This window comes from Argiope bruennichi, chromosome 1 (genome assembly GCF_947563725.1).
Source record: "Argiope bruennichi chromosome 1, qqArgBrue1.1, whole genome shotgun sequence".
NCBI lineage: Eukaryota > Metazoa > Arthropoda > Arachnida > Araneae > Araneidae > Argiope > Argiope bruennichi.
The window spans coordinates 23,724,251-23,747,268 of NC_079151.1; the positions used below are offsets into that span (position 1 = coordinate 23,724,251).

The 23,018-nt window shown below is 28.1% G+C and overlaps 1 protein-coding gene across 1 annotated transcript; it reads right to left on the minus strand.

Annotated features, from left to right (window-relative positions):
• Positions 1–1,539: 1,539 nt before the first annotated feature.
• On the minus strand, positions 1,540–17,138 carry LOC129965501 (uncharacterized). The gene is made up of 4 exons (XM_056079459.1): positions 16,996–17,138; positions 14,333–14,420; positions 14,106–14,215; positions 1,540–8,555 (listed from the first exon to the last, which is right to left on the minus strand). The coding sequence occupies exon 4, from the start codon at positions 8,457–8,459 to the stop codon at positions 1,911–1,913; it is 6,549 nt and encodes a 2,182-aa protein (XP_055935434.1). The 5' UTR covers positions 8,460–8,555; positions 14,106–14,215; positions 14,333–14,420; positions 16,996–17,138; the 3' UTR covers positions 1,540–1,910.
• Between the last annotated feature and the right edge of the window lie 5,880 nt (positions 17,139–23,018).

The window sequence follows — 23,018 nt, forward strand, 5'->3', positions numbered from 1 at the left end:
TTAGCATATTTTTATCATTTATTTTTAATAGTTTTTATCATTAAAGAATTAATGTCAGCTTAAAAGAGGAAATATGTGATTAGTTAACTCTGAAATAAAGGATGATTCATTTTGATCATTTTGCTTTTTCAGTACTAAAATAGAGATTTAAATATAAAAGATGTGTGCTTCCTACCTAAATTCCTCCGAATATTTTTTAATGAATTTATTATTGTAAAGGAACAATCATTAATTGTAACATATTCTGATCAGAAGATTATTTGCTGAAAATTTTAACACAAACTGGTATTATAATAGTTACAAAGAAAAAAAAAATCGACACTAAATATATTTTTTAGAAACATCAAAAGATTTGTCTATTTCTAAAGTACTGTTAATTGGTCAGTTTACGGTCACAGTTTTATTTAAAGACTTGGTATTAGAAATTTAAAAATATGTTTTGTTTGCATGTTCAAATCTTATCTGTTCTAACTAAATACAGATAAAATTATCCAAATTGCAAACTTCACTCAAATAGCAAACAAAATAAATTGGCACGTTCTACTCACTTTCATGCTGCCATATTTATAATTTTTTATTACTATAGAAAACTTGGAGACAGCTATTTAAGAAATATAATTTTTTGCATTAATTTTCACTATAATTTATTTATTATTTGTAGATAATATGATATGTCAGATAGCATCAAGCAGCCTGAAATAAATATAAAAATAAATGCAAATTACAAAAAAAACGTCTTTGAAGTTATTTTCAGAAATTTTCTGGTTAATTTTTTATTTCAGCATTTTTTTTTTTTTTTATAATCTTTAACTTTTCTTCAAATGTAATGTTGGTAGTATTAAAAGAACTTATGGTGCACAGATTAAAAGGTTACAACTAAACTTTTTAAATAATTGTAATCCATATCCAAAATTATATAACATGTAGTGAAAATATGTGTACGAACCTCTTATTTATTTTCTTGTTCTAAGTAAGAATTACTTAGAGAATTCTTCCTCTAAGAATATATATTCTAAGAAAGTATAAATTCAATGTATTCTATGCTCTAAGAAAAGTATAAATTCAATTTCTTTAGATTTTTACTATCTATATTTAAGTTAACGATAATTTTTACAACTCTTTTTTTGAAATATCTGATCAAATAGCATAATTTTAGTGACTATCGAAGAACTATGTGTGATTACATTTGAATTCTAAATAGAAATTGAAGAAACTTTATTGTTGTTGTGACTTATGGCACTTTACAAGCCACCTTATAGAAGAAGCTTTAAAAATGTAATTGGAAAATTTGCTGTTTATATTTATTAATATATTTTTTTATATTTTGTTTGTAAAAAATTATTAATTTAAAAAAAAACTGTAAACATTAGTATTTATTACATTAATATATTCGCATTTGACATAATATAAAATGCTTTCACTGTTACTTCAATAATACAGCTTTTACTGTTTTGCTAATGAGAAGTATATAAATCAGAGAAAAATGTCAGATTTATTGAGCAGAATTTTTTTAAATTATCTATGAATTTTGATTACAATCATTAAACTACAAAAATCTTTCTATTTTGACAGAAATTTGAAGTAATTATTTGAAATCATTTCACATGAGTGACACAATTCTATATATGCACAAAATTGAACATGAAGAAACTAATGATCCAAAAGTTAAAAAAAGCTATATCGACTTTCAAGTGGAACATTAATATAACTTTATTTTTAAGCGTATTTGAAATCTCTCTTTGATATTCCATTTATACAATCTTAAGAGATATACTGCAATTGATAAAAATAAGTTGCTACAAAAAATGGACTTGCAATGTTTCTTTTTTTTAGCAATATTCGAAAAAATTATTGACCTGATTTAGGAAGGCCATTTCATATTTTTTTTAAATTGAATATCGAATCAGTAATCAATCTTCAACAAATAAATTTCTTATATCGCGAATATATTCATCATTATCTGCCTTCTTGAGGAATCCAAGATACTCTAAAACTGATTTAATTCTAAGTTTCACAGAACGGAACAAAGATTTATCGTTACTATCATCCATTTCAGAAAGCAATCGCAAATTCTTTCTTATATCATTATCACTTTTCACAGACGATTCTTTGCACCTTCTGAATATCACTTGTTTTGGTGACAGCAACGATTCATCCATTTCCGATTCATATTTAATGCCAGTAAACGACCTGGCAATAAAATCAACAAAAAATAATGAACAATTCAGCTCTGGAACTTGAATATTTTGATTATAAAATTTATTTCCTTTTCCACCGAAGATAAAGGGTTTGGCTTGTTTATTTAAATCATTGGTTTTGTTACTGGTATTCAATTTAAAAGAGAAGTTATGTTTACGTAATTTATAATCATTTTTTAAATCGAGTTTTTTAAAAGAAAGATCATATTCATCTGCTAATTCCTTACGTTTTTCATGTAAATACCTCGAAGCACATGATATCTTTTTCTCTCTTATTTCATTTGAGAAATTATTTTCCATTGATTGCAAGGTTGTTGGAAATGTCTTGATGGTTTTATCACTTTTCAATGTATTGCCATAATTCATTATTTTGTTAAATGAACTTGTTACTACAGCTATGGTGTATATTTTCAACAAATTAAATACCGAGTTAATCGGGGATGACAAACTTGAAACAGATCCGCTAGTCGCGTGCATTTCTTTTTTTCTATCATCAATCAACGATCTAGTAATGCGGTAATTTAAATCAGATGATTCTAATTGATTCTCAATGTCATAATCATCATCCTGAAAACCTGCATCATTTATTACGTAACTTCCTTTTCCTTCCAATTCTAAATCAATCTCACCTTTATAAATGCTCAACTCACGGAAAGTACTTTTCCTTGTAGCATTCAGTTTGAATATCCACATAGTATATGGACTCAACATCAAATCACCGCTTTTGATCTTTGCATAAACTTCGTTTTCACGCACTGGATCTCCTGTTCTGCTATTTTCCTCGAAAGAGTAAAGTATTGTTTTCTTGGGACTCGTTATTAGATAAATCTCCTCGTCATATCTGTAGTAAGAATTTCCAATATGAGTTGCACTAATGTCAAACATTTTCAAAGTTTCATCAAGTTGAGTTTGAACGGATTCATTTTTAGATCTGAAATATAATTTTATCAGTCTGAACTTTATTGCATCTTTTCCGGGTTCGGATAATCGCACGTCGGATTTCAAAGCAACTGCTTGTCCGGACAATAGCTTCGAAATTTCGCTTCTGTATTTTTCATCCTTCCACACGAAAAAAGGGTCACAAGAACCACAGGGATTGTTGAATTCTCCGCGGATCAAAATTTCATCTGTTTCCCTTGCAGATGCTTTGTATACGCTGATTTTTTTCTTTAAATTTCCAATTTGCTTAGCTGCGTTGAAAACTAAACCTCTCATATTTCCATCCACTTGGAGGTGTGATGGCATCATAGATTCTTCCAAGTAATGAGAAGCGAATGGGAAAACCCACTGTTTGAATGCATTCAGGGCTGTTTGATAATGTTTGAGGACTAAACTTGATCTTATAGACCATTCCAAATGGTTCGTAACATTAACCAGATTCCGGTCAGTGATTGATAGAGTACTTGTACTGATGGAACATATATTCGCAATATGATTGCTTAAAATTTGTTCATCCTGATATTGTTGGATACGATCATATATAGTAATGAGAATAGACATGGCTTCTTCTAATTTTTCTATACATCGAGCCAAGTCATCTTCCACCTCCATTCCTTCAGTGACTCGCTGCATTTGTACCTTGATGTCTTTCAGCACGCTTTGCATCTGCCATTTACCAACATCAAAAGCCACTTGAGATCTCTTCTCTAGACCACTTGCAAATTCCTGAAGATTATTTTTCATGTTTTGCAGTGCTGGGCTTATATTTTCATAAATTTGTTCTTCATATTCTTTGAGATTTCTCAATTCATTTTCTTTTTGCTCAATGGCATCATTTATGGCAGCTATTTTATCATCACTTTCTTTGTTTTTGTTATAAAAATTAACAAACATTGAAGCTACATCAATAGCTTGACCTAACTTTCGTACAATCTTTGAGACATCTCGACGTCTTTTTTGGGTCTGGCTATTTAAATTGATTTCTTTTGTTTTTAGAGTGTCTTTTAATTCACGCTCTAGATTTCTTACTTCCTTGTACTGAAGTTTGTGTGAACGGATATCGTTTAACCGTTTTTTCATTTCGGCTACTTTACTGGATATGTCTCCTAGCTCTTCAGGATATTGCATTGTTCTTTCTGACAATTCTGTTAAGACATTGTTAATATGATCAGTTTTTTCGATCCTCATGTTTTTAATGTTATTTTCTATTGAGATTAGTTTCGATGCTGCTCTTGATAATTCTATAGGTTGAAGGTTATTACCTAATGCTAAAGATTCCCCAACTGAAGTGCTTAATTCAATAAGTGCTCCTGCAGCCATTCCATAAGGACCTAAAAAGCTAACTATACGTCCCAAACTTTTAAAATAATCAAACAATTTTCTCAATCCTAATGTGTTTTGGAGTTCTTTCTTTTTCTTTATTAAATCGTCCTTTGCTTTTTGAGCTTCTTTTTGCAAAGATATCGTTTCAATAATTAGTAAATCAATTTTGTTATCGATCTCTTCACTGATTTTATTTATTTCTTGATCAACAGTGTTTTCAATGAAAGATTTCACTTCTTGGATTTTTTCATCAATTCGGCTTTTATATTCTCTTTTCATTTTATCTACCGCATTAACTTTATTATTAGAATTCTCAAGATTCTTAAGAATATCCATGTCTGTTTTAATAGTGTCTAAATACTTTTCTATATCTATGATTAGGTCAGATTCGTTACTTTCTTTTAAGCTATTTATCTTACTTAGAACTGCAGCATATAAATAACTAAGAACTATTTTTTGATCTCCGGAAGCTTTATATTTATCAGAGAATTCACCTATTCTTTTAAGTAATGATTTATAAAACGGATAAAAATCCACACCTTTTTTAATGAAATTAAACTGATTTTCCATATCTATGAACTCACCAGCCAATCCTTCTGTCTCATAGAATTTATTTACTTCGTTATTTTTGTTCAATTGATCGTAAAATTTCACGAGAGAAATCTTTTTTAAATCATCCGCTAAGTTTTCTCTTAAATAGCTCTTATATACATTAATGAATTTTGCTGGTTCATGAATAAACTTCGCCGACATTGGAGATTCGATATGATTATTATTAGCTCCTTGTAATCCCTCTCTACCATCTAAACCTCGTCTATGTGGTAAGTCATGCGTAATACGTTCATCCAAAGCCCACTGGAAATTTTCAATGTAATTGATACACCAAAACAAGCCACATCCACGGTTTCGCATCAAGCAACGTGCAGTGACATCATCACCGTCTTTACCACCTTTCCCGCCCCATCCACCTTTTCCTTCCTCCCCTGTTTCTCCATCTTTTGCGATTTTGTTTATTACCGAGGGACTCTCCATTTCAGCAATTGTAATGCTTCCGGATTTTCCACCAATTCCACCTTTACCTCCATTACCTCCATCGCCTCCTTTCTTCCCAGGTTTACCAAGAAGTTTATAATCTTCATGAAGAAATTCATAATATCTAGGACCGTCAAACCAATCCATCCTTCCTATACGAGGCAGATTACTCGAATGCAGACTAGTTCTTTCGCATCCAAAACCATTTTGTGTCAGATGTGTTATTTTTTGTATATAATTACGTCTTGCAACAGCGACGAAAGCCGAAATAATATCAGAGAAACTCCCCCTGCCATCTCGCCTTTCCAATGTCGCAGATAGTCCTTCTTCTTCTTTAGAGAAATCTGAGAATGCGTTAGTTCTTGAATGGCAACATTGGAGTGAATTGCGCTCGTAACTTGTAGCTTCTTCTGGTAATTCAACGTCATCTCCAGAAATTCCATCTCGGCCTCGCCCACCGTGCTGCCCAGGGCCACCTGCTCCCCCGTTTGCTGTGATTGTTAAATTAGCACCATTTACAAAAGTTTCACCTATTCCGAAGAATATTTCTCCCGGTCCTCCAGGCTTACCTGGTTTGCCGTCACTCCCATTATTTCCTGGGTAACGACCATCATATGCCTTGTTTATAGAGTGCGGCATTCCTTTAAGTCCATTTAAATTTATTACTCTATTACCTATGACTTCCCATCTGGGAGAGATAAAAATAATCTGGATTGCATCTCCTTGTACGTCTAAATCTCGATCAATGAAAAGTGTATTTAAGGCGAATATATTAACGAATTTTCTATGAGATCTCCAGTGATAGAACTCTCTGCACTTTTTGCCATCATGAGCGAATAAAATGCGATGGACCTCTTGTAGACTTACGTAATCTCCTTTCACAAACATATGCGTTTCAGAGCATTCGATATTTATTTTATGTTTTAACGTTAAGTCCACAAGTTGGTTCAATTCGTTTAACTGCGATTCTGTTAAAGTAATATTTTTAATGCTTTCATATTCTGCTACATTCAAATTTTTGATCTTACTAAGAAATATTTGAAGGTTTATTGGAGTAATATTTGTTTCCTTGAATATATCTGATTTTGTACTGCCTTCAAGAAAATCAATGTAGCTTTTCCTCCTCATTTGTGTATTATAATCTGAAAATTTTATAAATAGATCTGATAGAAATTTGTACCATTTATCAGACTTTTGAATAATGTCTTTTGTTTCAACAAATGGTTTTGACCAAGTTGATGATCCATTATCTAAAATCTTATCACTCAAAAAACTTAGAAACATAAAATACCGGCCTTCATTTGCCATTTTTATTAAGTACCTTTTCGTTGCTCTTATTCGTAAAATATTTGTATTAAGTTGAAGTTTTTTCACTAGAGAATCGATATTTCTTAGACGCTTAATGTCTTCTGTCAGTTTGAAAATATCTTCGTATTCCTTGTTGTGAAAATCGTGAAACTTTTGAATTTCCATATTCCTCATTGTAAATTTAGACTTTAATTTTTCATTGTAATTGTCTTGTATTATCTTCGCGATATTGTTCAGATGTAACTGTATGCGAAGTTTTACTTTTTCTGCTGCGTTGTCGATATCTTGTTGAATTGTTTTTCTTGATTCAGAAATGTATGTTGCAATTTCTTTAAACAGATTTCCCCATGGTCTCGTTACAAATTCCCTTTGACTTACAGCTTGTAGTATGTCAATATATTTTACATACTTTTTAATATTATGTATCTCGACTTCTGGTATACCGATATATAATTCAGAGACAACGTCTTTAATTTTTTTATTTAAACTTTCAACTTTCACCGAATTTTGTAATGCATTAACTAAATTTGAGATTGTATAATAATCGTTTTTAAGCTTAAATGATAAATTTACTGCTTTTACTGGATCTGCATCAACAATAATTTTACCAGTAGATATATTTTCTAGTTTACGAAGCAGCTGTTGTATTTGGTTTTTATAATGTTCACTCACAATATCAGAGATACTTTTAACGCTAAACCAAACAGCATTATTTATTTCTTGTTCTAAACTATCAATATCCTGATTTGACTTCTCAGAAATGTTACATCTAAAATCGATATCAAGTTTTTCAACAAATTCCAACTCTTCACATAATATATTTTTCATATTATTGGTCCTTTCCTGTAATTCATCAATATTACTTTTCAATTCCCGGAAAATTCCTATTTTTTTGTATCCATCATTGTTTTTCGTGAGGACTATATCAATAAATTTCAATGCATATTCATAGAATGCTTGTTCTTGGACAGAAATGACCGCATCTTTCTGTTTGTCAGTTATCTGCTGTCTAACTTCTAATAGGAAATCTGTAATTTCTCTTATAAGTTGATTGTCTTCAGTCAATAAAAGAATATCATCTTTCTTTAAATGCTGTTCTCCGACTGAGATGGCCATCATTGCGATGCTATTTCTGTATCTATCTATATTTTTCACAAAATTTGAGGCGTGTTTTAAGAATTTCATAAAATGATTCATGTCAGTTCCTTTTATTATAGAACGATAATTTACAGCAAATATTATTTTAATTCTTTCAGAATGATTAAGGACTTTGTTTGTAAAATAAGCTGTCGCTATTTCTTCGCTTGTACTACTATGATCAGAGAGACAAGAACATCCATAATAAATTACATTCGTTTTAGGTTCTTCGAGTATTGTAGAACATTCTTTTTGATATTGAAGTGTAAAATCTCTAATTTTCCTGTCTTCATTATTAATGAATTGATCAGAATTTTTGTCGTCTTCTGTTAATGTTGTGTTTGTGTATTTTCCAGTAATCCATTGAATAAATGAATTGTCAATCACAGTATCTCCTAAAATTAAAACTAGATCTCTGTACTCATGTTTTAATATTATTTCTCTTTCTCCTCTTTCTAGACGATTAATAGTCGCATTCAATAGTTCGCTGTTGCTGTTTATAGGAATTTCTTGACTCTCCATGATTTAAATCTTTGAGAAATTGGCTAGTGAAACAATATAAGAAAAACTGTTTATCCCGTCATTTGTCTACTCGGAAGGTAGATCATGTGATCAAATCTGCAAGAAAAATTATCATTATCACTATTAATCACAATAAGATTTCCTTAAAGTTAATTATACTCATTATTAATTTTTCAGGTGTGCATTATTAGTTGTATGTAACTGAAAATCAACAATTATTTCATGGATTATTTTAAATTTGATATTTTTAAAAAATTGTTTAATTTGCTATTTGAAACTGAATGAGGTTTAATGCACTACATATTATTATTTACATATATTATTTACAATGTATTAATAAAACAGAATGTATTGAAATTTTTCTGCAAAGTTTTCCTTAACAACCATATTTATTCTGTAGTCAATTCCTAATTGAATTATTAAAACTCATAAAATTATATATATATAATTATCTATCTATACATACATACATACATACATACATACATACATACATACATACATACATATATATATATATATATATATATATATATATATATATATATATATATATATATATATATATATGTGTGTGTGTGTGTGTGTGTGCGTGTGTGTGTGTGTGTGTGTAATAATAATATTTCAGCATATGCAAGTTTTTATACAATGAACTGTCGAATTTCTTTTAAATACAAATTTTGACAAATGATTCTAGATAATTTCAAAGGATTTAAATGTAAGTACCAGATTTTATAGGATTTTTTTCCGCGACACTAATTATTTTATAAAAATCTGAACAGACTAGTTTAATTAAAAAGTTTATCAATTTTTTTTCTTGCATAAATTGTTTGATAAATAATAATACGTTTGTACAATCAATTGCTAGAAAAAATTATCAGCAAAAATTAAAAGAAATCTTCTAACTGAAATGGACAAGTTTGCAAATATTTTACGAAACTACATTAGCTTTAATTTCAAAATTAGAAATGCAAGTACAAATAATACAAAGGGTGTTCAAATGAAAAGGAACGAAACGTAGTAACAACATAAACGTTAACCGTTGTCTATGCCGCTATGGGAAAACGTAGCGAGACATCTAGGAGCCCCCGATGCGATTGGAGCTCCGATATAGATCGGCGCATGTGCATGCGCTAGAGAGAGCATAAGCTCTTATAAAGAGCGCCGACCAATTGGCTGATAATGTTGAATTCCTAGAGCACAGAAGAACCATTAACTCCGATGTGTATTGTGAGACACTCCGAAGACTACGCAAGTCCATCAAGAACAAAAGACCTGGGATACTCACGGAGGGTGTGGTTCTACTCCATGATAACGCGCGTCCACACCTCTCCAGGTCCAAGTTCAAGTAGGAGCAGCTCGACAATAAGCCCTACAGCCTGGACATGTCATTCTGCGATTTTCATGGATTTGGTTCTTTGAAAAAACATCTGAAATAGAAGCGCTTCAACTCGGACGGCGAACTCAAGGACGCGGTGATGGACTGTGTATCGTCACGGCCACAGGAATTCTGGGAACAAGGATTCCTTCGGCTCGTTAATCAATGGGGTCATTGTAGTCAGATCTGTGGTGTATACTTTGAATAAAGTCTTCATTTATACCCACAGTGTCCTTTCGCCCCTTTTCATTTGAACACCACTTGTATGTTGTTTTGGGGCTTATGAAGAAATTTAAAAATACTTATTTATTAGCAGCAATTCTGAATTCTATTTAATTCAAGGAAAATTCATTTACTCTACATAATTTCTAACATTTCTATAATATTATAAAATTCAAAGTATTAACGTTTTAACTTATTATTTGCAATTCATAGATTTTAGGACATTCAAAGGTTAAAAATCCTATGGAAATTATACTAGAAGATAGCTATATTAACTTTAGCAATGAATTATACCATCAATTCAAACGCTTTTCTGAAGGAGGGTTGGAGAGTTCATGGCCATCTAACAATTTGGAACTTAGGATATGATGTCTGTGAAATGATTCTTTGTTTCAACGAGAAAATACTTATTCCCGATGATTGCTGATTGCATTGCATTTAATATTAAGTATTGGCCAAAAATCACATCTTGCGAATGATATAAAAAATTATTTATACATTAAAGTAGGATGATTTTGAATAATGCAGCATAGATTATAGATTAGATAGGCATAGATTAAATATTTCTCTGCTTTATTGGAATGTGGATGTTACACAGATTACCCTCTTGCTTTCATTTATGAATCATTTATACGAAGATCAGAACGTATGAATATTACTGACGAGAGAAAAGAGTATTTCATCAGATTTCGCATCTGTACCGACACTATTTGCAGTAATTTATTTACCACTCATATAAACAAAAATACACAAAAAATCTCTACTCTGATATCTACATCTGCATAATACAGCTATGAAGAATGAAAATGATTGACACCACTTGTTCACTTGTCCGTATCTTCGAGGCCAGCATGTGCTGCTAAAATACATTGATTCCTCCGTCTCATTCTTTTTTTCGTGCTTTTATGAAAAGAACACAGTCAATCGTTTCATTTTTCCATATGCAGATATAGATACATAGATCGATATAGATAGATAGATAGAGATACATAGATATGGATAGATATAGATATACATACATATATATGGATAGATATAGATATAAATAGATATAGATACATAGATATAAATAGATATAGATGCATAGATATAGATATTGATACACATATATAAATAGATATAGATACATAGATATAAATAGATTAGATGCATAGATATAGATATTGATACACATATATAAATAGATATAGATATAGATAGATAGATAGATTAGAGCATCTGTCCGTCTAGAAAGACTGTAATACTATTAACAGTATCTCAAAATTGTTTGTCGCAGGTTAATTCTCTAATCTATCTATCTATATCTATATCTATGTATCTATATCTATTTATATCTATGTATCAATATCTATATGTATGCATTTATATCTATTTATATCTATGTATCAATATCTATATGTATGCATTTATACCTATTTATATCTATGTATCTATATCTATTTATATCTTCTAGAGAAAACTATAGAAGAAAATAACATGCACATTAGGCGGGTACTTAGAATATTTTTTATAAAAGATATTATTTGCAGCACAATTTAGATATGAATATCTAATAGCGTTAGAAACTTTGTTCCCTTGCAATGGGATCTTTTATATCTACAAATACTCAAATCAAAAGAGATCACTAAAGTAGGATTGAAATAACTAGTAAATACCTAATAAAAATTTTTAAGAAAATTACGAAAAACTATTAGCAATGACTTTCAATTTCATCTCAGAAAGCAAAATAAAATGAATCAGCATTTGTATAAAATAATAAAAATTGCAGATCTCATCTCATTGAACTTTGCTCTTTATTCTTGTTTAGATTTATTCTCACACGAATAAATCAACCAATTTAAGTATAAAAAAAATCATGTCTCAGTTGTTAGACATCAAACCAGAATTTGAGATTTATCGTTCTATAATAACGCAGAAGGAAAATTTAGGAATATTTTAAACTCCGTCAAGTATTACTGACGAATTTGGATTATTATATTTATTGATGAATTAAAAATTCTGAAGAAACTGTAAAATTTTAAATCTGCAATTAATTTTTATCTAGAGTATTTAATTCTCCTTTTTGCCAACGGCAACAATTTCAAAAGAGATTTTCTTGACTTTTAGATACATATGACAAATAATGAAAAGGGGAGAATATATATGACAAAACTTTAATATTAGTATTCTACTTTCAAAAACACTAATACTTTCACTATTAATACAATTGCATAAATAGATAGTAGAAGTAAGTAAAATTTGGAATATAGAACAAAATAAAGTGTATATATATTTACTTAACTAAATTCTATTGTATTATTTTACTGAATGCATATTTATAGGTATATTAGAATTATGATGATAGTATTTTATGTAGAAATTAATAAGTAAGTAAGTTTTCTTAATATTTTGTCCCGAATAAAAATTTACTTATGAAGTTTTTACATGATTAAATCAATAAAATGAACCGATGAATTCCCTTAAAAATATTATTTTATTAAGAAATTAGTCATTTATTATAATTCCAAGATGTTATTTATTTAGATGCTTAAAAGGTTAAGATTAAATCTAATTTCATTTCATATGCTTTTGAAATTTTCTCCATCCTTCATAATTTCTTTAATACGGTTGTGTAATATAAGACGGCATTAAAATTCTCTCACAAATATAAAACTATTAATCACAAATTTCCCTTCGAAGTTTAAACATTTATTTCAATGAACATGTTTTATTTTTTCTTATTATTATAAACGTCCTGCATTAATTTCACATCATCTATGAATTGGAATTCTTTTATTAATTATCTATACTTATATAAAGCCCAATGTGTGTGTTGGCGCTTTACAGGCCAGATTGTTCGACCTACAGCTACCAAATTTGGCCTTGGAGGTCGGGAATGTGCATCTAGTGTCCCTTTTTTTGAATTTTTAATTAGAATTTTAATTATTAATTAAAAATTACCTTTCCCGACAAAAAAATCTTTTCATTTTCCCACCGCCAAATGAGTGAGGCTTCAGTTTTTTTCCCCCACGCTAATGAGGATAGACTTAACATATTTTCGGCCGATTATTTCAAATGATTCTGTTTATTTTCTTTGTATTTGATGCATTTAAAATTAAACATTGTTAATTAATCGATCTTTCAGATTTTTTCTGAAGTGCTTTTGAATTAAAATAAAACCGAATAAAGGAAATTAAATATTTCTAATCTGCGTAGCGTTACCCCAATTGGCGTAGAAAATTCACGCATTTGCGTTACCATCTTGGCGTTGAAAATTCATGCATGCCCATTGTGTACTGATTGTCGACAACTGTATTTTCAACGGATACTGACTTGGTTTTGAAGGTTTAACATGTTTCCGACAGATTATTTTAAGTGATTCTGTTTATTTTCTTAGAGTTCCATGCATCTAAAATTAAACATTGTTCATTAATTGATCTGTTCATGATGAATCTGAGAAAATTTTGTAGAAAACTTCTTGAGATATTAGATAAATTAAGAAAAATATTATTTAGTGCCCAATAAGGTTTAAATACTCAGTGACCCTGTTTTTAGTACTCATATTAAAAAAAAAATGCTTCATTTCAGTTAAAAATGTTCTTATATTAATTACAATTTAACCATTTTTCCACTTTAATTTAAACTGTAAATTCTACGGTAGCTAACAGAAAATTAGAGAGATACATATTATGTTATGGCTGAAGGCCTTTATGAATGAATATGATGAATTATTGCTTTTTTATGAATGAATTATATGACTATCAAAATTTTTAACTTTAAAATATTTTGATGAAGACGCCATTAAAATAGGAGTTACATAACATATTTAATTATCAAAATTTTAACGAGCATTGAGATTGGCAAACCGGCTGGTCGCCAAAGGCGGCTAGTAATAAATAAGTTTAATTTAATGTCTAAAAGAAAACAATAATTTAATTATATATGTGATTAGTTTGCCATAAAAATATTTGAATTATTTGTATCGTAATATTTGAATTATTTTTAATTATTCAAATCGCATCTGTTTAAGTAATTATTTTAAATACAATAATTAAATCAACACTTACTTGTAAAGCACTTTTTTTCAAATTAAAACACTTGATCACTCAATATCTGAGATGTTTTCATTACAATCATTGCGAACTGAGGAATTTTGGATACAAATGACTTCAAAAAACTGTAATATAAAAATTATTTTATAAATAAAATACAGCTTTTAATTTTCGCATTAATTTTCTTATACCAAAATCACTTTCACGAAAGTGATAAAAAATATGCATAAAAGAATCTTTACTTCTTTCCATAAGGTCCAAATCTTTGCTAAAAGTGATGTTTTCCCCTTCTTGAATTACTCATCTACAAAATCAAGTAGCTGGTCTCAACTGCATAAAAATGTAATAAAAACATTTATAAGTTTCGAAGTATTACTTGAACAAATTAGCAGTGCAAAAATATTTAATCCATGATAGAAGCAATACGAATTGAGATTGGCTATTCGGTCATTATAGTAGACGGCACTTCATTTCTACATTGACTTCAACACAAATATTTAAAATCTCAGCTCGATTAATCTTCCATGATTCTAACCAAGTCATAAGATGTATAAATTTGTGAATGTTGGTCTAGACGTCAATTTCATAATTTCTTCAAGAATCAGAATGAATAGATAATTCCAAAATAATTCTAGCACAGTTTCAAATGGAAATTAAGGAAACTAACGTAAACCTAACCTAACAGAATGGCTTGCGAAGATACAACAATGTTTCTTTAAGTTTCTGCTTTAATCGGCGCAATCTTTTTCATTTGTTTGTCAACAAACATAATAAATCAGACTAGAAGATAACTAAGCCGCTAATTATAGTGAATTCACAATTCACTTTGCATTGTGAAAAGTCGATGATTTTTATGTTAATCCGGTATATGTAAATTTTACAAGTATATATATTTTACTGTCAATTAATTTTCTAAGCATAATACTTTTGTACTTTAATAAAAAATTCACTTTCAATTATTTTTTTAAAAAAAAATTGGCGTTTTGACATGGCAACTGTTTTATCACACTAAAATTTTGAACTAAGAAAATGGTGTTCGTGTTGCACTCTATTATACAGAAATGAACAATGGGATACAATATCAATATTTTTATGAATAGGAAATTAAACATTTAAACTGGATATCTATTACTGAGAAAAAAGAAAACAATTCTGAGAAGTTTTCAATGTAAAATCTTTATGGCATCATCAGTTCTTTTTTTGTTTTGTTTTGTTTTGCTTCATTTTTAAAATGATATCTTCAGCCACGTGTTTAAAATATGATAAAATCTAGGATGATATTTATTCATTGGTGCTTAATGCTTTTTATGGATATTGTTTTAATAATGCACTAATAATCTGAAATGTGAATTTTGTATTAATATGAATATTTCATAATTCCTTCAAATAAAGTAAGTGATTAGTTACTGATGCGAACTCCGAAATAGAAATCAATATTCTAATATTTTGCTGATTTAAAAAAAAATAATCTTCACATAAGCACTTCACATAAATCTTCACATAAGCACTTTTCCATTCATATTTTCATATGAATACAAAAGTAAAATAAAACAAGCAATATATAAATATTTAAGAGCCTTACGTTTTTGCAAACATTTCAGCATTGATATAAAAAATACATTGCAAATTAAAAACCCATCAAAATTGCACATCAAATTAAAAATTCACAAAATAACATTCTCATTTAAAGTAGAAGGAAAAAAAAAATATTCGTTTCTTTGTCTGTACAAATTTTACAAAGCATATTCAATATTTTAAAATCTTTTAATAATAAATAAGTATTTTAAATAGCATATATTTATTAATTAGTTTAAGAAATTAAGGGGATGATGATAAATGTTAGAATTTTTTTTTAAATTATTAATTATGAATTTTATACCAATGCATTATAGTAGAAATATATTAAATAATTTTAAAATAAGTAAGCCTCAAAATATGTAACAAATTTATAGGTTCCACACTTTTCCATATCATTTTTTTTAATGGAACAACGAACGAATTATCATTTTCTGTCACCTGAAAAATGTTAGCCTGAATAAAAATCTATTCTATATTGAATTTCTCCAAAAAGTTAATTTAAAAACAGTTAAAAAATTAATTAATAATAAATTTTCATTAAAACATCTAATTTTTTAAAAAATTGAAATTTGCTTTTAATTATCTGAAATAATGTATAACAAGTTTCTATATATTAACTCATTTACAACATCTTTAAGAATTAAAATATATTGCATATTTGAATGGTAAGCCAATAAAATAATAACGGAAAAATATAAATTTTGCACGTTAAAGATTCCTCTTCTAACTCTTTAATTATAATAAACAAAGTATATTTTTGTATATTTTTGGAAGACAAATTTTTTATCTTTGCATTCAGGTAACCTTTGAATATAAAGATAAAAATGCCAAAATAATTCCTTTTTGGGAGAATATTAACCAATGTCCATGTGTATCCATTCTTTTAATTTTGAAATGATACTTGAGAAACATATTAATTACTAATTATGAAAACACAAGTTACACCTTACTCTTAAACAGTATAAAACGTAGAAACAAAAGGAATTAAAAATAAAATGAGTTACAAAAAAAAATGCCGCAGTGGAATTTGCTCACTTTAGAATTCAAATCAGCTATATTTGTTTTCTGTTTCGAATCGGTAAAAGCAGCTTTTAATTAATAATTAATTGTATTTTAAGTTACGTTTAAACTGTCTCATGACAATTTTGACTACAATCATAACTTTTACTATCCAAAATTTATGAATTCATTACAACCATTTTAAAATTACTGAAATAAAATACAAAACAAAATCCCAGTCAAAAGTTAAAATCAAAAGAAAAAAAATTAAATAATGAAGATAGTTTAAAAAGTCAAAGTCATAAAAATGCATTTCAAATAATTTTACCTCATGAAAGAGTGTAAAGGTTCGAAGTGAACTTTATGAAAGAGTATATGGGCTCCAAGTGAGTAGAGTGCGAGAAACTAAAACACGAGAAATTGAACGTAGCTTAATTTATACAACTCACAGAGAGAAAGTGAAACTAAAATATAATTATTTCTGACCCTTCAATCGTTATTTAGAAAAAAAGCCCAGACTCTTTGACCTTAAAAGTGTAAACAGTCTGTTTGCTAAGTCGATCCTTGAAGGCAGATTTTTATTTTAAGTTAATCGGACTTCGTACTTGTTTCGATAACGATCAGAAAATTGCTTCATCTCTTATTATTTTTATAAGAAGGATAGTCGTTGAATTCATATAAACTTGCTTTTATTTCTGAAAACAATTTCTTTTTCGCAAACTTTTTTGTTAATTAAGTCATATAAGATTTGTCCAGTCAACATATTTTCATCACATTTTTTTTATCATTATTATCTTTAAAACATTCATTAAAAATCTCATTTAAAAATCCAGAAATAATTATTTAATTCTAATTATTCATTGAATGAATTACATTTCGGAATAATAATAAATACTATAATAATTGATATAATTATTTTACACTTTTATTAAAGTTTTAAAATGTGTGTATAAGGAATCAAAACAAAATCAAGAATCATTTATTAATTGACAGAACAAAGCATAGGAATAAAAACTGATATTCTTAGTTATAGATGGTAATCAAAATACACTTCTTTAGTTAATAATTAACTAAAGAATCATCTTGTCCTATCAGCGTCCCATCTAGCAGCGTTTCTGATAATTGGGGATTGCATTAAAGTTTTCAATTCCATTTTCATCCAGCCATAAGGTCGTTATTGAATCTGATCATGCAATTTGTTCACATTATTTATGGACTATGTATGGAATAGCACCCAATGCTTTCCTACAGGAACAATATGTCTGCAAAATGATGAGCCTTAAAAGCATCATGATCAGAAAGCATTCGATTAAAGTAAAAGTTTACTCGTATTTTTTTATATTTTTTTAAAGTGTGGACATTATTAAAATTATTTTTCACCCATCAGTCTTCTGTAGATCCGAGTCATATAATATTGTTTCCGAGTTCATTATTTTCCTGTTGCTTTCAATTTAAATTTGAAAATTCATGTCGTTTTTGTAGCAAATTTTGCTAGTCTGTCTCCTATTTCATTTCCAGCAAACCCCATCTGCGATTTCATACAAAAGAGACTAATTTTGTATTTAAATGTTCCAATCATTTGTTTAATATAATTTTTATATTTCCGTTTTTGGAAGAAGGATTGAAGGACATAAAATCTGAAGTGGATTTTGATGTAATTTCAAATTTTTTTATTTTATATTTTTTTATATATATTCAACATCGTAATAATTGTCTAATTTAAGTATTTTATGTTAAGTTACTCTAATACTGTGCTTAGGTTCATTTGGAAAAATAATGTAATGAGAGTTTTCATTTAAAAAAAAAACTTTTAAAATCAGTCTATTCTAATGTTTGATACAAAATTTTGAATCAAAATTTTAAAATTCTTTAGTAATTCCTTTCTTTTTGATTTCCTTTGTTAACTTCGCCAATTTCATTTCTTCCTTTCGTTCACTGAATTTTTATGCTAATTGAAATGCATCGATTGATCTTTAGTATACTTGCGTTTAAGTAGCTTTCATAAGGCTACACGGTATCACAAATTTTTTAAAAATTTTAATGTTTAAAATTATATTTTACGTTTATTTTAAGTAAAGTAGCACGCTAAAACTCTACCATAACAATGTTTTGAAATAATTTAACATTTTTTAAAATTTAAATTTAAAAAATAATTTAAGTTTTTTAAACAACCTTAAGGCTGTTTTTAAATATGAAGATTTTTCTCCAGTTTTTTTTTCCAGGTAGCTATTAGTATGCTACATAAAACTAGTATGGATTTCCTCCTGCTAACAATATTGAATTTTTTAATATTTTTTTTATTGTAAAAAAAATCTGAAAAATGCAAAAATTTTCACTTTAGATACTCTACTTAAAGCTAATTCCATGCCAAGTTTTATAAAACATATATTTCTGGACTTTCACAAAAAATTTCCTCCCCTCCTTAGGCTTTCGAAATGTAGCATATAAGCAAAATCACAACATGGAGAGAAAAATGCATTTCAAGTTTTTATTCGTCTAAAACAAAATATTATATTATAGAAATTTATAGAAACAAAATATTATATTTGTGTATTCAAAATATAAAGAAAAACTAACGAAAGATCAAAACTTCGCGAATCTTTATCATAATACATTTAAAAAATTAATACGCATATCAAATGTTTATTTCTTATATCTGCTTGCTATTTCTGCTATTATGCTTGATATATGCAGTTGTAACATTCGACCAATTACTCCAGATGCTACTGTGGAGAGTCTCATTGGAGTTTTGAGTCATGCACCGAATATATCGTTCTAATAACTCCTTTGATGCAAGCCTTTGGTAAATTGACATACTATTGCTAAATGAGCTTTTTTTACAAGTGTTTGAATCTGAAAAGTGGGCATAGCAATATTGTTTACTCTCCTTCATGCATCAAAAATTCTTCAAAAACTTAATAAAAAAATAAATCTACAGCTCTAGAAGTTTGTAGGCACATTTAGAAAGACTCAATTTATCATATGAGCTAATAAATATTTTTGAATTTTTGATGATTTTTCGAGTACTGTGTTTTATTATGACATTATAAGCATCTTTGAATATCCAGAGACATACATTTTTCATAAGGTTCTTTAATTACCTGGATAGAAACCCCTAAATATGTTTTTGTAATCTTACCTATTTTTTCATAAATTTTACAAATTTCCTATTGAATTTCATTTGAGGAAGAAGTAATATGTTAAGAATAAAAGTGATACTTACATATATTTGAAATGATTTAAATATAAATTCTGTGAACAAAAATTAAAAGATCTGGAAAATGAAAGATATCATTTCTATTAATAATCCTGCTGACTTTTTTTCAAAATTTTGAATTGTATTCTGAATTCCAAATCTATATGGCTGCATTAAGATTTGGATAATGGTTGCGAAATGATATGATGATGATTTCTATTTGAAAGAAATATATCTTTTAATAATGCAATTCTTTTATATATCTTGTACGTAACAACAGCTGTTTAATTTGGTAGCATTTAATAGAAATGAAGTATTTGTCAACATCCAACTAAAATATATATATATATATATATATATATATATATATATATATATATATATATATATATATATATAGTAACCAATCTAAAGTAAGAAAAAGTTTGAAAACGAAACTAAAATGAAAACGAAACAAAACAGTTTCGAAATCGCAACTAAAATTTATTACCTATTTAAACTAAAACCAAAAAGGAACTTCATAGTATTTAGAGAGCGCAATTGCAGCTACTTCTAAAACACAGATGAATTTATACAAAAGAATTAGAATCAAGTTAATAGGAAAAACAAAAATAAAAATAAAAATTAAACCAAAAAAATTATTAAAAAATATTAAAAAAGAATCCGGCCTGAAGACTTTTTCAAGGGTCACCCTCAGGCAGGGATTCAAATAAAGGGATTTTTTCTGTGAGGACATACAGACATTAAGTCTAATAATGATTCCTCGTGACCCGAAAATCCCCCGAAATTATGCTCAAGAGATATACCATTTTAACAGAAAGGAAATACAAAATAACAAATTAGAAAAAAACCACAAAGTAAAAATACAATGAAAACAATAACAATAAAAACAAAAACAGCATTAAAATTAAAATTAAAATTAAAAACGAAAAGGCCAGAACATACCTTCCAACAGTGAATGAAACTTTAAACAATCGATTGTGATTTCCTGTTTTTGAAAGTTAACGGTAAATTATGTAAACAGAGGTAGGCACCCAGCGCCATCTATTGAGTGATCCAATATGCAAGTAAATTTCTATTTTTATTTAAGCCAAACGATTAATCCCAAACCATACCTTGTTTAATTAAAAAATTGACATTACAGTAATTTCTAGGAAAATCATTTTTAATTAAATTTTTAAGGAGGATATTTGATGCTTCAATATAAGAATTTTTATTATTGCAAACCCTTTTGATCCTGTTAACTTGTGAGAAAATTAGATTTTTGAAAATTTTAGAGTTTAGGGATGATTTCAACTTTAAAATAACAAAACTATGTAACTACCATTCCAATCTAAACTCTAAAATTTTCAAAAATCTAATTTTCTCACAAGTTAACAGGATCAAAAGGGTTTGCAATAATAAAAATTCTTATATTGAAGCATCAAATATCCTCCTTAAAAATTTAATTAAAAATGATTTTCCTAGAAATTACTGTAATGTCAATTTTTTAATTAAACAAGGTATGGTTTGGGATTAATCGTTTGGCTTAAATAAAAATAGAAATTTACTTGCATATTGGATCACTCAATAGATGGCGCTGGGTGCCTACCTCTGTTTACATAATTTACCGTTAACTTTCAAAAACAGGAAATCACAATCGATTGTTTAAAGTTTCATTCACTGTTGGAAGGTATGTTCTGGCCTTTTCGTTTTTAATTTTAATTTTAATTTTAATGCTGTTTTTGTTTTTATTGTTATTGTTTTCATTGTATTTTTACTTTGTGGTTTTTTTCTAATTTGTTATTTTGTATTTCCTTTCTGTTAAAATGGTATATCTCTTGAGCATAATTTCGGGGGATTTTCGGGTCACGAGGAATCATTATTAGACTTAATGTCTGTATGTCCTCACAGAAAAAAATCCCTTTATTTGAATCCCTGCCTGAGGGTGACCCTTGAAAAAGTCTTCAGGCCGGATTCTTTTTTAATATTTTTTAATAATTTTTTTGGTTTAATTTTTATTTTTATTTTTGTTTTTCCTATTAACTTGATTCTAATTCTTTTGTATATATATATATATATATATATATATATATATATATATATATATATATATAATTTTATTTTTTAATTTGGATCGCGAATGGAATCCTGGCATGCTGCGTTTTATGTAAAAATATTAGAATCTTCCAAGAAACTGACAAGTCTATTCCTTCTGATTTTACCTGCCATTTTATCTCATATAGAAAACAAGCAGATCGACTATTTTTTTTTTTTTAAATTTCCCTTTCTTAATTGCAAAAATGGGGCATTTTTTTTTCAATTTTCCAGAATATAGGAAAATATCCCTTCTGGTGACAAAAATTCATAGTAGTAAAAATTTGCAAATAAATAAATATAAAGAAAAGAAAAGAGAAAAATAAAGAAAGAAAATCTTTAACAATTTCAAGTTACTATCCATCTTAGCTTGAAACGTCATCATTTCCGAGAAATTTAATAACTATTTCTGTTTCAAGTGTCGTAAAGTTTTAAGCAAAAATGTCATTGGGATCAGGACTGATAAAACCAAAATGTTCTTGAATTTTAACTAAAATGTTGTTGAACAATAGTTCCTCCGCTCTTAATAAAATTTTTAATGTTCATTATTTTTCTTTTCTTATTTGTTGGGAATTAATACCTATTTTTTCGATTTTTAATCACATTTTTAACCAATCTGATTTTATTTTTACGGTTAATCGTCTCCTGAAATCTTTTGAAGGTATTCTTCTACTTGAATACTCAGTTTTTAAAATTGGCAAGATTTTTTTTTTTTTTTTTTGCAATAAGTTTTTTTTTTTCAAGTATTTTTTTTTTTGCATTGTTATGTGTGCTATATTTTATTACACTACTATAGAGCTCTTTGCAAGGTTCTTATCTTGCCCTTAATTACTTCTAACTTAGTATTCATTGTAGTGCTTTCACACTGCCTCTAATTATTTCAAACTTAGTACTCCATTACATAGAAACCTGCCTATCTTTAAATTGTTATATCTTGCAGTTTTGTTTGCATAGAACATGATGTCTTCAATAAATGTTTTAGGATATTTTGGATATAAAAAAGTGGGAAATATCTCAATCAATTAGGTCTCTTCTGAAATCCCAGATTTTGGGATCAGTTGGTTTCCATGGTCTTTTAT

Excerpts from the sequence above, each read along its gene's own strand:
- LOC129965501 (XM_056079459.1), bottom strand. The coding sequence starts at position 8,459 with ATGGAGAGTCAAGAAATTCCTATAAACAGCAACAGCGAACTATTGAAT.